At 38.4% G+C, this 15,902-nt stretch overlaps 1 protein-coding gene across 1 annotated transcript; it reads left to right on the plus strand.

The window, feature by feature from the left end:
- Nucleotides 1–1,362: 1,362 nt before the first annotated feature.
- Nucleotides 1,363–15,595, plus strand: LOC145470644 (uncharacterized). Its single transcript, XM_081454460.1, has 13 exons — nt 1,363–1,487; nt 1,581–1,669; nt 1,777–1,885; nt 2,124–2,176; nt 4,450–4,573; nt 5,420–5,763; nt 6,192–6,247; nt 6,597–6,655; nt 7,751–7,860; nt 8,617–8,719; nt 9,236–9,495; nt 10,975–11,008; nt 11,394–15,595. Exons 1-13 carry the CDS (start codon nt 1,460–1,462, stop codon nt 12,584–12,586), a joined length of 2,562 nt encoding a protein of 853 aa, XP_081310586.1. The 5' UTR covers nt 1,363–1,459; the 3' UTR covers nt 12,587–15,595.
- The last annotated feature ends 307 nt before the right edge of the window (nt 15,596–15,902 follow it).

Consider the following 15,902-nt stretch of genomic DNA (forward strand, 5'->3'; position numbering starts at 1 on the left):
TGATAGGGGGAGCGACCCTCTGGAGACAAAACTGATATGCATGTAAAGAGAATCATTAACTGCAGTCTGAAACACACTGAACTGCAGCTCAATTAAGCTGAGAAAAAGTCTAAAAACGACAGAAACATGATTTGAAGCAGCAGGTCATGTGAAGATAAAGTGACTATGTTGGGTTTACAAAACCAGTATTTTTTAATAAATTAGTTTCTGTCACATAATTGAGTGGTTGGTTTTCAAACTAACGGCCCTGCTGTGTTGTGATATTAAATAAAGACGAACATTTTGAATGATCAATGGTATCATTCAATGAATTAAGTACTCACCTCGTTTGTGATCGAATCAGTAGAATTGAAAACATCAACAAAAAGCTAAGTGAATGAAGTAACGTTTTATACTTGTCGTCAGCTTCTGAAGCCGTGTGAAACTAAAACTGCCACGATTGAAAAAGGTCATTAAAATATTCATCAGTGTGTAGAGATTTGTCAAAAAGTACCGGATAGCAACCAGAAATTTGTTGAAACAGCCATTAAACAAACGTTATATAAATAGATTGATCAGGCTTCTGCCAACGCTGAAACAGGAAGCCGAATTACTCCTTCGTTACAAAAACCACGTCACTGAGAATTGATTTTAAAGTAGAAGTTTTTGAAGGATTAGAGAAAAAAGAAACTGTTTTTCTTTTCATCCCTTGTTCACTGACTGCTTCCCAGTCAACTGACGACTGTTTTGAAACGTACCTTTCCAACTGGAAAGGCCACCGGATGTTTTGTGGTCACGCGACACATATTGTATAATTTACACGTAAATACTAGAACGGGTAATCGAGATAAATCTTTTCGGACAGTGATTTTCATTCTGTAAAGAATAACCTGGTGGAAATGAGTATCCGTGCAAGTCAACATGTGCGTAGAAGGATGACTGTAGCGTGAATGGAGATGTTAGTGGTACAACTTTAGACAAAAGGGTCATTGATGTGAATAATTCATAAATCCTCCTTACATATTTTGATCTTGATACGGAATTGTTTGTTTTCGTTAAGGTATGGTGCTTGTTTGTAAGGCGATCCCTGTATAGAGAATGTCTTGATTGGAACAATATACAATAAACGCATTGGTACTGGTAACGTAACTATCATCACAACGAGGCTGGTAATAAGAATTGAGAGGGCGAATAATATGTATTCGACTACTTTTTCCCGTAAATGTCATCATGTAACAAATTAAAATTAAAATTCTTTTCAACGTCTTGTCGGTTGTACGACGTACAGATCTCAGAAAGAAGAAAAGGATGCTAACTCCTTTAAATTTCAAGTTGTTTCTTCAAACGGTGTGATCGAAATCCATATTCTTGCCACCTACCAGCAAGGAGAATTCCTCTGTCAATCACAGTGGGAAGTTTCAATTGGCGCTGTAGTTAGCGGGTTTTACTCAGCCCGGCACAGATATCTCCGCCGATCAAAATGGCGAAAAAAACCTCTGCGAAACAAGGTTCGTAAAATATCTCTTTACTGGGAAAGCGGTTGCATTTCCTAGAAAACTTGGATGCGAAATATGACAATATTTCATGGTTCTGTCTTCTAGGAAAAGATTTCTTTGACACCCGAAACGGCCAAGTTCTTGCAGACTTGAATTTCGCTCAGCGAACTAGTTCCTCGAATCCGAAGACAGAAGTAAGTTTACTTGGTCGTTAATCACTACAGATGGTAAATCTGTGAATTAATCTGGTTGTATTCAATGCTGACAAGTTTAATTCTTCTTTCTTCTTTACTATTCAAAGATTGGATTCATTCGAGAAGCCTTCCCGCTTCGAAGTAAAGATGACATAACCTTAGTCTTGCAATCGTGCGATTACAATGTGGAAGCAGCTATTGCTTGCTTCACCAATGGTAAGGCTTTTATTTCTTTCGTCAGCGATTAGTTTAAAGTAAGAAATCCTCGATTTTTTTATCGGATACAAGCGGATTTTAGATTAAACGGGAGGTACAATTTTTGAGAAGTGAAACTAAAACTTTAGTCTCTGTGGACACAAGTCTATCCCGTTTCTACGCAGTGAAGAATGTCATATTCCAACAATTTCCTAACGACGAAAACTTATTTTCCCGTATTTTTTTCGTTTTTTTCTAGGAGAGGCAGATAATATCTTGAAAGAGTGGAATACCCAGGGAAGAAAGTCAAAGGTTCGGAGAGTAATAACTTTTTGCCACTTTATTAGTATTTTCGGGTCTTTGAATTATTTGTCACGTCACTGCGACGTTGAGGTTGTATTAAATATTTAAATAGGGTCACTGTACATCTAAACGTATTTCAAGGTGAGAAACGACCACTGTATTAACAGCCGGCGGCTGAAGTTCATTTAAGCTTATACCTTGAAACTTTCTTCCGTTGTAATAAATCTTTAGTTTTGTTTAAAGAAGATTTAAAAGTGAGTGATTTGCAGTGAGATAAAAACCCGGAAAATTCAGTCGTAAAGTCCTTCACATTATTTAGCACGTCTTGTAAGGTAAGATACTCCACTAAAAAAAAATCGATATCGTCTTGTAGGTACGATTTATGTTTTTGGTGATTTCCGACCCAATAAATTCCTACGTACGAGTTCGCCTGTTGAAAAAAGCCACACACTTTTTAACTTCCGGTGGTCTACGCGGTTGAGCGGAAAAATGTTGTTTTTAGCTAGTCGAGAGTGAAACCTTGAGCCTGTGAGAAAGAGCTTTTCAATGCTCCACTTTACAATCCACTAACGGTTACTTCTAGCTCTTCAAAGGCCAAGATTTTTTTTATCCTGCATCAATATGTCCATATGTTTCAGTCTTGCTGAGGTCTCTCAACAGTGGTCGATTCATTATGCCTCGGGAAGGTCACTGGATACTGTATCGGTAACCGGAGAAAGGAGGTTAAGGTGATCTCTCAGAAATAAAAGTTGTGGAACGATTTTTTTTAAACTTTCCCTGAACGTTCCTTACCAAACACTGTTTCGTGCGTCATTTAATTTTGTGGTAGGTGAAAGACAAGTTTTTTAAAGAAATACTTGAAAAAATACTCGATAAGATACTTGATAGGTAGAAAGTCTCGAGCAGTTGTAACAGTTATATATAAATTATGGAAAATTGCATAATTTTAAATAGCATGGACTCCTTGATTCATTCTATTCATTCTGCTGATTTACACCCTTTCTTTATTGGTCTGTTCATGGGAATGATTAACTGAAGACATTGCAGATGTCTGCAAATATGACTGAAGCCTTGAAAGTTAACAGGCTTTAAAACAAGAGTCTCTTTAAAGTGTGTATAGCCCTACAATTTTTATAGCTGTATTAAGTGTTTGTATTATATGGAGCAAAATGCTGCAAAAAGCTTTAATCTCTCAACTGAGGGGAACTGAGAGTGGGGCTAATGACATCAAAGAAGAATACGTTACATGCAAAAAATTTCAGGCAATTTTAATTTTGGACCAAAACAGGGTCTGAAAATAAATCCATCTGAAATTTTTAAGCACCCAGAATTTTAAGCATCTGAAACATTATTTTCTGGTGTAGAATAACACTTTAAAAGTAGTTCCAAAGCTCTTAGTGTCCGTTTATGGAGCAAACTCTAGTTGAGACACTGCCTGACATGCGTAACAGTTTGATAGAGTTTGTGTTTTTTCTCGTCGGTGTATTCCAAAACCTTCAGGGTGCAGTAAAACTATCATCTTCACAGATGTTGTTTCAGTCTAATTGGTGTTTGTAGGCAGAAAAGACAAAAACACATGGTTCATCTGTTCTTCACTGCTCTTCTTTGCAAAATCGTCTCAAAGATGTCTTCCAGAAAAACTGATTTAGATCTAGAGCCGGTACCATCATCAAGATTACGTCACCTGTCAGTTGTATGAAATTAATGATGTATCGTATCGTGTATTATATCATGGCACTTTTATCGAGATATGTGTCATATCGTGAGAAATTGTATTGTTGCAGCTCTAAATTGGGTAAGGTAATGGTTGAAATTATGGTTAAGGTTATAGGTGCGATCTCCTTATTAATAAATGACATCACAAAATGTGCTAGACCCATATCCTTTTGAGTTTTGACTGGTTCTTCGACTTGGTCATGGTTTTCATCATAGTGATCAAGAATGTGTCAATACTTTTTGAACTAAAAAAATTATAGGGCTTATACTAATAGGCACCTTAAGCAGTTCAAATCAAAAAGGTTTGCTTGCTTGTGAGAACCAATTACCTTCCTGCTGAAAACGTTGATGAAACCGCCTGGCCCGGGTTGTGCAAAAGGTGGATAATGTTATGCACCAGATAAATCACTATCCAGTGGATAGCGTGGTTTATTTTGTTAACACTTATCCTCTGGATTACAATTATTTTTAACCCATTGGATAGCGTTATCCAGCCTTTGAGCTTATATGGCATAGCATAATGGAGATCCAAACCTACATATACCTTTTATAATTTTTCTTTCCAGAATGCAAAAAAGAAGAGAAACAAGAAGAAGCAGGCAAAACATGATGAACCAGAGACGGTAGAAGTTGCTGCGATACCACAGAAAGATGATGGCGTTTCACAACTAGATCCATACAACATTAAAGGTGTTGTAGTTAACATTGTATTCTTTTGACTTGTTTTACTATGGTGATTCTAAAAAATTTGCCAAATATCCTGTGATTTGTTTCAATGTGTCAAATCATAGACTGTATATAGGTGTAGCCATTTTGAAATTTTAGTTCAAACCAGTTGCACAGTATTCATAACAAAGTAAAGAAATAATTTTTATTAACTGAAATTGGCAATTTGATTTCTTCTATTATTTCCATTCCCAAGGAATGGCCAACTTTTCCACACTCAATTCCATTCAAAACATTGTTTTGCTGTTTGAGCTTGTCTGGCTTCATACATGTATGACAAGCACGCAAGAATTCAATCTGATTTTGTTTCCAAACATCAACTGTCACACATCACACATTTTACAAATTTTACCTTATTTTGCACTTCACCATGGATTTTGCCAAACACTGAATCCAAACAATGGTTGAGTTTGAATCCGGTTGTATTTTGAATATCAAACTTTTCCTGGATTCTCCCAAAATCCTGTAAGAAGTGGAAAGAGAATATTGGCAGAAGTGGGTATTTTCAAAACAGACTGAAAAAAAGTGCATGAACAACTGGGCTTGCACTCTTAGCGACAGTAGAAATAATATCCTAACTTGTGTAAAACTGAAGTGGAACTACGGGCGACAGGCAAGTGGTTTCATCCCAAATTGAGATATTAATAATCACATTGCAAGTTAAAGTACTGTTAAGTAATAACTAAGGGCTAAGATATTGTAAAGCACTAAGATATTCAAAAGTAAGACTTAAAGCCTGGAATTATTATAACAATTCTACACAAGTAATGATACTAGCATCTGACAGCTAGGTAACAAATTGTTTTCCAGATGTAACAGTCACAACTGAAGATGACCCAGAAAAGCCACTATCAGCAGTGACCACAAGTCTGGAATGCATCTCCCCATCTCCTACTCTGCAGCTGCCTCATCCACCATCACCATCAAGCTCAGAAGTCTCCCTTCCTTCTTCAAACTCTGACCAGCCGTCTGATGCCACTCAAGACCCTGAACTTCCATCCAAGCATTCACAAGGTAGTCCCAGTCATAACAGCCATTCTCCTGCAAAACTTGAAAGGATGACCTCAACTGGTCCCGATGCTCTTAAAAAGACAGTAAAAGATCTGCAGCGCTCCAGTGTTTCGCTTCCAAGGTTTCAGCTTCTCTTGGAAGAGGTAAATAATTGCTTCCATACTTTTATTAGCTGTAACTTTAAGCCTGTGATTCAACTTTATTTCCGTGGGAATTCCTTAGAATTGTATTGCATACATGTATCCCTAGTGCACCTGATTTTTGCATCTTTAACATGCGCTCAAAACAACTGATTTTCACGTCATTAGCAGTCGCTCAGGACCCTGTGCACATAAACAACATCAAGAGATTTCCTTCTTTTTCTTTTCCTCCTTCCAGTACTTGATAGGGAACATTCAGAGAAAGTTTTTAACAAAATCGTTTGACAACTTTTATTTCTGAGGAATCACCTTTAGGTATATCAGTGTTGTAGAAAGTGTGAACGTGGTCAGAATCTTGTGTTGTTTACTGCATGCTTGGTTTGTGTTGACTGTTTTTTATAAAGTAATAATCATTTGCCTTCTTTCTACAGGAATGTGACAAGTCATTCAAATCAATTGCTGAGACATTTCAAGAATTAAGACAATGGTGCGTCAGAAATTTCAAGCTGTTCCATGTGAATAGAAGTCATTCCCAAACCCATCAGACACACAGTAGAGATATAATAAATATCTTACTAACCTTGCCTTCTTGGTCCGTACTGTAAGTTATGGATCCTCTTATTTTGCCTTCAATTTATGGCCCACACGCTTCACACTTGTGCCATGAATTGATGGGGAAAAAACTTGGTCTGTAACTTACAGTATGTACCTCGAACTCGGTTAGTAAGAGGTATATAGGACTTGCTGTAGTAAAGTTTTGCTGTGTTGTCATATGATCTTGTTTGTACCCCCAAAAATGTTCAAGCTCATTATTCATTTCTCTTTTTTACATTCAGTTTAAATGACAGGGAAGCTCATCTTCATGCTCAAATGGAAGAATTTAAGAGGCAGGCAGGTTAGTAACTGAGTTATTTTAAATTTATAGTGTTGTGTAAACTTTTTAAACTCTCTTGACGGAGGGGGCGAATAGGGGTATGCAAATCCGTGGATCCGTGCTTTTTTTTTTCACCAAATCCATAGATCCGCCAATCTTTTAGTTCAAACTGACACCTCAACCACATCCAGAAACAGAAGGGTGAAAGTTCAAAAGCAAACTGGTAAATGTGAATGTCATTGTTAATTTCACACAAATAGTAAAGAAGGCAACATGCTTGATGACTATAACACAGTACAATTCCAATAACAGTCTTATACCTGAGTTTAAATAAGCTTTGTGCAAAAAAAAGAAATAATTTGGATGAACTCATTAACATAACGACCAAGGCTGAAGAAAGATCCATGACCCAAATTTGGTTTAGGACCCAAGACTTGAACATCAAGACAGGCACAATCCAGAATCTGGGCCAAAATTCACAGCTGATCCACGATCCACTGTGTTTTCAAAATCTGCGAATCCGCTCGATTTACCACAAAAATCCACAATCTGTGCGCTTTTTAAGGCCAAATCCGTCGATCCAAAAACCTATTCACCCCCTCCTTGACAAAAGTACCTGTGATAGGGAAGTGCAAACTAAGGACATGTTATGGGTACATAGAACAGCACTGGAACAAAATTGGCAAATAGTTACAAAAACTGTAATTTCTGTGTAGGGTTTGGTGGTTGGAAAGATGTTAAATTTTACCATCACAGTAACTTTTGGGAGGGAACCAGGCAAGTATTTTAACGTGTTTGTTAAGATTGAACAGATATTTGTAATTTCTACATGCACAGTCTGTGCACATGTGGTTTCAACATTACACCTCTTGGACTATCCCCATAGTTTATCCACACTGGGTTATAACCTGCGTACATGCGATTACTGTGAAAGCAAGTCTGTCCAAAGCAAAATCATTAATCTTACTGGTCTTGTTGATTTGTTTAAACCCTGGGACTGAGAATGAAGATCTACATTGCTACATGACTTAGATGTCAGTGGTTTCCTTTATTCTCAATGTGAAACAAGCCAGAAGTTGATCAATTTAATGCCAAAACATTTTTGATGATATGCAGTTGAATTGTTGGAACAAAGGCAAGAAAATGCAGCAGCATTGAAGCTGAAATCAGACAGAGTTGGTGGAATGCAGGAGGCTGAAGTGACGCAGCTAAGGAGTGAAATAAAGGTGTGGCATACTGTACTGTTCTATTTATTTTGCCTGTGTTTGAATAACACTTTACTGTTAAAAAATAAATATTAAATATAATAAATGAATCAATTTATGCAGATGAAGCATACTAAATTTACTACCAAATAGACAGATTCAGCTAATGCATTTACATGCTTGTTGCCACCAAATTCAGACCAGGTGATGATTCGTTGGGGAGGTTGTTGATATGCAATTTGTCACAGGTAATTGATTGCAAGGGGGTATGTACAAATGGGTTTGTCACGTCCCAAGTAAATTATCACATGGCCCAGTTGGGTGGCAACAGGGATGCAAACACATTGGCCAAATCCATGTATGGTTACTCGCACTGGATTCCAGGTCAAACAGTCAAGTCTCAAGTGTGCAGTGATTGACCAAGAGTGGTGAAGAATATTTGGGTGTTTTCATTATGCTGTTATCAATATGCATGTAATATACTAAACACAGTGGACAGTGTTTCCAAATTTCCTGATTGACTTTGTTTAACCATGATGAATTATGAATGTTAATGAGTTTGAGAAGTTAATTGAAATCTGCAAATAAGTGAGAAATAATCATTTAAATAGAACAATAGTATTACTAAATTTGTACCAAGCTGTTAAATTATCTTCCTGTTTAAAATAATTATTTCTAATTCAGATGTTAACTTTGAAGATCCTCAATTAGTATTTAACATGTAATGGCTGCCTTAGGCAGCACTAATTTTACCAACAATATCATCTATTTTACCAGAATTTTGTTACTGAGCGGAAAATTGATGAGGAGCTGGCCAGAACGACCCGTTTTGTTGGAGATAGGGATAAGCTGAAGTCAGTGATTGCAAATTTTGGAGAAGGTAAAAATTATTCAAAAATTTAAATCACATCAACTGTTTCTACTGTGTGTTTCTACTCTCACGCTTTACCATAAATTGTTCCTCTTTGCCCGAAAATTGGTTGGTTATGACAAACCTTCAGGTTAGATTAGAGGCCTGTTTACTTTCAGAGATCTCATTCTCCTTCAAGTACTGGAAGACAGAAAAAAATAATAGCAGATGTCTGCATGTACAGTGTATATGACAGGAACTAGCAAGCTCTTGGTCAAAGAACTTCATGCAAAGTTTCTACTCGCAATTGATTTTGGGTTTACTCCTGACTGGAAGAAAAAGTGGCGAAATTGGTTTGCATAGCAATGCAGAACCAAAGCAAATAATGCATCTTTTGATTAAGAGAAACCACTCAAGACCAGCTTAAGTACTCATTTAGAAGCTTGCATGCAAATGAACTTAACTCAAAGGTAATAAGGCAGAATTCTTTGTGCAGGCTAGTCCAAGTTTTTGAAAGAGTCTAATTCGTGTTTGTTTATTTTACAGTTGTGCCTATCAAGAGCTGCTATAGTCCAGTCACGTTAAACCCCCCTCCACTGCCTACCAAGAAGTCAGAAGGAAGCAATGCTGATAAGAAAGTGACAGAAACTGTCCCATCAGGCAAATCAGACTCATTGTCAGTTCCTGCTAACATTACTGTTCCTGTTATCACTGTAGCTAATGATGAGAATTCCGTATCTAACCACAAGGCCCTTCAAGAGGTGGCAGAACTCCATGCAAAGCTTCAAGCAGCTCTTCAGCTACAAGTATGTTGATCAGGGTTTTAACGACTGACTTTCAGGGTGCTTTCCATCATGCCAAAAATTTGGAAAATTTTGTTCGGAAGTCAAATGGAATGGTCCATTTTGGTTCGGTCCAACCGGAATGTTCAGGACCACTTTTTGAGGTGGTCCACTTTGATCAGTCAGATTGGTCAGACCGAAATTTGCCATTTCATTTTGACAAACAAGTTCATTGCCCTACTTCTCTTGAGTGGATTTCACTTAAGTGATGGATTCGGGAAAGGAATAAAAAATGGTAAGAGCCATTCCTCTCAGTTGGCCTGGTGTGATCAGAAAATGTTGTTCCTGTCTTGCTTGGTTAATCCCACTGGTCTCTGACCAGTCGGTCTGGCATAATAGAAAGCACCTTCAGTTTCAGGTTGTGATGTTCTATTAGGAAGGCTACTGATAGAACTCTGTGATACTTAACCAAAGTACCGGTGCTTTGGTTAAGTCTTAGACTTTGCAGCCATTATTTGGGTCATCACACAATGTAAGACGGAAGAAGTGTCATTTGAAAATCCAAATATCTGCTGTGTAAGAAACTGATGTTTATTAACTACAAAGTTGAAGGTGTCATCTTGAATTTAAGCTAAAAAACAATTATTTTTTCTACATATTAGCCCTCGTTTCTTTCCTTAAATGGCAGCGGAGTCTCCCATGATCTAGAAAGATGGAAGGAGAAAATTGAAGTAGGCTTTGCTCATAGGGTAGAGGGCTTGAAAATAAGTTGAATTTCAGCTTCCTTTTTGGACATGCAGCTCTCAAATTTTGCTTGCCCTAGGCAAGTCTTAGTTTACTTTTTTCAATCTCATTCCCAGAGCCCACATGTCTTTCGGTCAGTGCCAAGACACGGAGCTCTGGAATAATCAATTTCCAGACTCCAAGATTTTAGGAGTTCAGGTTTCATGGCACATGCATGTCTCGGTTTAAAAAATAGAAATCTCGTTCCCAGAGCTCACGTGTCTTTTGGTTGGTGCTGACCAAAAGACACGTGGGCCCTGGGAACAAGATTACCATGTTTTAAACCAAGGTACGCATGCATGGTGAAACCGGAACTCCTAAAATCTTGGAGTCTGGAAATTGATTATTCCAGAGCTCGGTGTCTTGGTGCTGACCAAAAGACACGTGGGCTCTGGGAACGAGATTGACTTTTTTAATCTAGTTGACAGTTGACTTGCCCATCAGACAAGTTAGAACAAAAATTTACTTGCTGAGCATGAAAATCTACTTGTCTTGGAGGACCAGGTGGCACTTTTTCAAACCCTGAGGGTATACTTAGAATCGTCTACAATGACCTTGTCATCCCCTTCTCCTGCACCCTTGGATTTATGATTGACTTTTCAACTGATGTTACAAAAAAAATAAGGCCTTGACAAGTGCAAAATGTTTCATATGGAAATGAGAACTTTTACTCATGTGTAGTGTTATACTTACTTACTCTTTTGCTATGCTTTTTCATAGGGCTTGTCATCTTCAACTGGAAAACACCCAGAAGGTAAATACATTTTTGTTGTTGTTTCAAATCTCAGACATTTGTTTCTTGAGAAGGTTTGCGGGAGCGAGTAATTTGTTTACTTGCACTGATTGCTTGATCACTGGGATCCTACAAATATCCACATTTGAAAAAAAACACTGCTTTTTCAGTTTGTGAAGATTCTTACTGCATCCATGGAACAACATTATTATTTTGCTTTACTTCCATCACATTTGATTTGAAACGTTTTTCATTTTTCATAGCATTTACAAATTGATTTATAAATCTATAGGAAATAACTTGATCTGTAGCTTACTATATAGACATCAGAAATGGTTTAGATGGTGGTGTTCATTGTTTAAGAATGTAGTTTTGTAATCAGGTTGTTTGTTGGTTTGTCATTCAGGACAAAATCAATCAAAACCTGACCACAAGAAGGACAGACCAAATTCAGCCTTACAAGCACCGCATCAACAGCAAACATCACGAAGATCACAAACAGCACTTCCACAAAGTCGACAACAGAGAAAGGAAGGCAATCAGCAGGGAGAGAGGACAGGGCCCAACCGATCAGCTGAACCAAGAGGTTCTCAACAGGACAGGCAAAACAGTAACCAATCAAACAGAAATCCCAAGAGATCTAATCAACGCAGACCACCTCAAAGAAATTCTCAATCTGAAACTTCATACCAGAGGGGTGACAAAGCAAAAAATGGAGCTACTCATTCAGCTGAAGCACAACAGCAGGCTAAGCTTGATAAGGACAAACGACCTAAAAGTAATTCTGAGAAAGTTACGTCAGAAAAATCTGTGACTGTTGAGGAGCACGCAAAATCAGGAAACAGAACTCGGCGGTTGCAAGAACCAAGGGAGGGTGGGGATGAAAGGCGCGGCAATAGGAGTAGAAGAAGAGGGAGTAGGAGAGAAGCCTCTGGAGACCATAATATGGTCAGTGAGAGGGCCCAGGGAGAAAAGGGCTCAGGAGATAAGCATGTCAAGGGTCCAGGAGAAAAGCAAGAAAATGGTCCTGAAAAAGATCATCTTGAAAAAGAAGAAGCGAAAACAGAAGTTAAAGGAGAAGGTAATCATGACGAGAACCAGAGTACTAACAAGGGAGATGGTCTAATGGAAAACAATGGACAGAAAGATATTGCACCAGAACCTCCAGCTGAGGATGGACTGAAGACTAACATAGACAACAATTCTGCAGCTTGTTTAAATGGTGAGAAAAACCATGTTCCAGAGAAAGAGGAGGGAGAAAACAAGGATGCATTGCCTCAAAGACCTAACAGGCCACCCAGAAGGAGGGGCCCTCAGAGAGATAGAAAGGATGGGCCAAGTGCTGGGCCAGCACCTGAGAGGCACCCAAATGAAACCGAGTCAGTAGAAAATGGGATAGGTGAATATCACAGCAAGGAAAGCAGTGATTCTGAAATTAAAATCCCAAAGTCAGTTGAAAATGCACAAAATCAGATGGAATCCAAGAAAGAAAATCATTCTGAACAAGAACTTGAAAAACACTTAGACAAAACAGTCCCTCCGAGAGTCAATGGTTATATTCCCATGAAAGAAATTAATGAGGTTAGTATAGGAAGATGACACTCTAGGAAACTTCAAGTGAATTCTATTTATAATACCCGCCTTGTTACAAGGTAGGCACATGAAATTAAGTAACTGAATTCTAAATAATGTTGTTATGTTAAAAAAGCTGTGCAGTTTTGATATCTGGTTGCTATTTTAAACCAACTATTTGGTAATATTAGTGAAGAGTTAAAAAATATAAATTCAAGAAATGACCAGTTGAATTTCTGTGACATTTTTTGTTTTTTTTACTGGATTCCTTATAGAAGAGGTCATTGCATTAATTGGGCATGATGGAGAGTTGCTGAAATAGCTTTCTATTATTTTTGCCTCCAGATTGTTTTACTCTATTCTTTAGGCAAAAAAACATGTGTTGTAGTGTTCAAGGCTGTGCTCTAGAAGCACCCGGGTGCCAGAGGCAACTAACTTTTGCCTTTGATGATGACTAGCAAAAATTACTCTTTTCATTTAAGCTTAAGTGCTGGGCAGGCAGGATTTCATGATTAGGAACCTAAAGGCTCTTTCTAATTTGTCTTAGAGCACAGCCTTGTACAGTTCTGACTAAAATTGTTGTTTCAAACCATTTTACCTTCATCTGCCAGTTTTTTACCTGCAGTTATAAGTGTTACGAGAGTTAAGTGTTTCATTGATATCATTGGTGGCAAATTATGCCTTAATTTTGGTGCAAAATTTCAGCCCTAATTTATAATTTCACTTATGAAATTACGAAATTGCCCTGGCCACATCTGGCAGAAATTTTGTCAATACAGTAAACAAATCAAAAACCCACAATGGTAAACGTAATTTGTCACCCATGATATTGAAAGGTAATCAAATGGTATACTTGTAGAATTAAGAAGTATTTTTACTTGTGTTTTGTCAAAATTTCACGCGGAAATTATTTCCAAATTTCACCTGTCATCATTTGATTACCCATTCTAATGATAATAATCATTATGGTAGACCTAATATAGTCAGACGTGATAAACTGGCTTTGCATTGTCTGTGCCAATCACATCTCGCAACACTTTTATCTGAGGCTTATATTTTCTCATGTATAGTCATATATAGGCTTATGTTGCAATGGTGAATCTGAGAGAGGGCCTGGGGCCTCCTCCATTACTCGCGAAAATACTTAATGCCTGAATGGCCAACAAGTTTTTGACATCCCATCTTTTAGGCCCAATTGGCCAAAAAAGTCTCTGGATCAACCTGTGTCGTTGAGGGGCCTAAAGGCAGCACAAAGCTGTGCCAGGAACTGCGGAGACCATTTTAAAGTGGTAGAGCTAAAAAATCTGGTCAACACAAACAAACGTTAAGGTCAGCGTAGACGCGTTTTATTACTTTCAAGTAGTAAAATCTGTATTTTATCTATGTCAATGGTCCCTCTGTGCAGGGTTTTAAATAAATAATGAACAGATCAGCGTAACCTGTTATTTAGCCTCCCAAACAGACACTCTTAGGGGGCGTCACCCTTTCCTTCCCCACACAAGAAAGACAAGAAACTCATGACGAGCCCTGCGAGCGTCTGCGTGGGAGGGTACGGTCTTCCTGTTAAGGAGATTTCAAGTTGTTTGTCACACAATCTTCTCTATTAAACTGAGTGACATTAAAAAGAGATGCATGACACGGGATTGCGTGACAAGCCACAAGAACATAGATATGTTTAACTCCTGAAAGCGCCTCTATTACGAAGGTGCCCTACTCAGATCTTTCAGTCACTTTATCCAATTTTGTTTGAAGCCTGCTATAGATTTTGGGGATACTGGAGTAGTGACACAGAAAACTACATTAAACACAGATTAATTTTCAAGTTCAGTTAAATTGAATTTAAAGAAAATGACTTGCGATTAAAAGAACTGTGTAAAAAATTAATTATGACAGCTGACACTCTGAGCTAAGGTTCAGGATTAGAGTCTCGAGTGATTACATGACGGTTTTGAATTGTCACCGTATTTATTTCGTCATTTCCAATCTCCATTGTAGCCTGGGCGTCACGCAAAGCTTCTTATTGAGCTTTACCTCACGCTTCCAATAGGCCGCAAAGGAAACTAGTGCTCTCTCAAATACAGCAGATAGGAAACGAAATGAATAAATAAACTAATAAACTGTAAAAATGTTAACTTCAAATGAGAAGGAAAAAATATATATATAAGTTCATATCAAATCTTGTACTTAGCTCAGATCTGCCATGCCCCAAGCCCCCTACTCAAGCCCTCTCTGGGCTCGTCACCCAATCTTCCTCCCGCACGCGGGGGGAGAAAGATCTGGGTGTACGATTTGACCAGTCGCACATAACCTGGACGCGTCCATACACATGAATCTACAGACTGGGAAGAGGGTTGGGCTCGCGCGCGAGTCCTTGTCCTTTATCCCAACGGCAGAGTCGAGTATCTGAAGAGAGCGGTGAAGCCGCTAGGAGAATGGGGAGAGCAGGGTGGGAGATCGAGAAGGTTTGCAGATTGATATAGGTTACATAGGCTAATATTTCTTACTTTTTGCTTCTCATTGAATGAGCTATGAGGAAATGAAGGGCTGCTGATGAAAAGGAAATGAACAGCTGCTAGAGAAAATTGCACCAATTCATATTCTTAATTTTGTCAATGTATTGTCCTGTGTGGACGAAAAAAATATATTCTATTTACACTGGTGAAAGGTTTGCTATTGGACCATATGGTGTTTGTAAAACGAGTTAATCGTTATCATTTAATAAAACTCAGTTCTGAAAACTTTGTTCATTTGGTTTGATCATATAACAGGCGATCGCTTCTCGCCAAAAAGAAAACTCTGTGAGGGACAGGGAGTTGAGCAGAATCCTCAAAGGCGCGTGCAAATTTAAAACGGATTCAAACCTCTAGCCCATGTTAAGCTGACTTAGATTTCCAGCCGATGTTTCGATCGTTAGCCCTCCTAAACGGCAACATGCCATTCCCAGGCCCGTACGTGTTCTCCGAGCTCGCGCGCGAGGAGAGGAGGGTAACCGGAGAGGAGAGCGAAGGGACAGATCATTAATTTTTTTTTGGAGAGGGGGGGGACTGGGTTGGACATGAACGTTTTTTTTCTCTCGGTTGTGCATGATTTTATTGGTGGGCAATAGTTTGTGCAAGAATTTTTTACCAGGAGAAATCAAAATAATTATGATAGTAGTAAGCACTTGCTCGATTTTAACCATAACTCCCCTTGCCCGAATTTCTTTCTTTTTTTTTTTCCAGCAGTTTTTGGTGTGCAGGACCCTTTTAAGAAATTGCCCATTGCTCCCTCCCCCCCCCCCCCCCCTCTCAAAAAGATAATGTTGCGTCCCGGAAGGACAAGGCTGGAACTATTTGGACTGTTC

This window comes from Orbicella franksi, chromosome 15, assembly GCF_964199315.1.
Source record: "Orbicella franksi chromosome 15, jaOrbFran1.1, whole genome shotgun sequence".
Taxonomy (NCBI): Eukaryota; Metazoa; Cnidaria; class Anthozoa; order Scleractinia; family Merulinidae; genus Orbicella; species Orbicella franksi.

Coding starts and splice junctions, on each gene's coding strand:
- LOC145470644 (XM_081454460.1), top strand. CDS start 1,460: ATGGCGAAAAAAACCTCTGCGAAACAAG. Junction 2,177..4,449: donor CCCAGGGAAGAAAGTCAAAG/GTTCGGAGAGTA, acceptor TTTTCTTTCCAG/AATGCAAAAAAGAAGAGAAA. Junction 8,720..9,235: donor GATTGCAAATTTTGGAGAAG/GTAAAAATTATT, acceptor TTTATTTTACAG/TTGTGCCTATCAAGAGCTGC.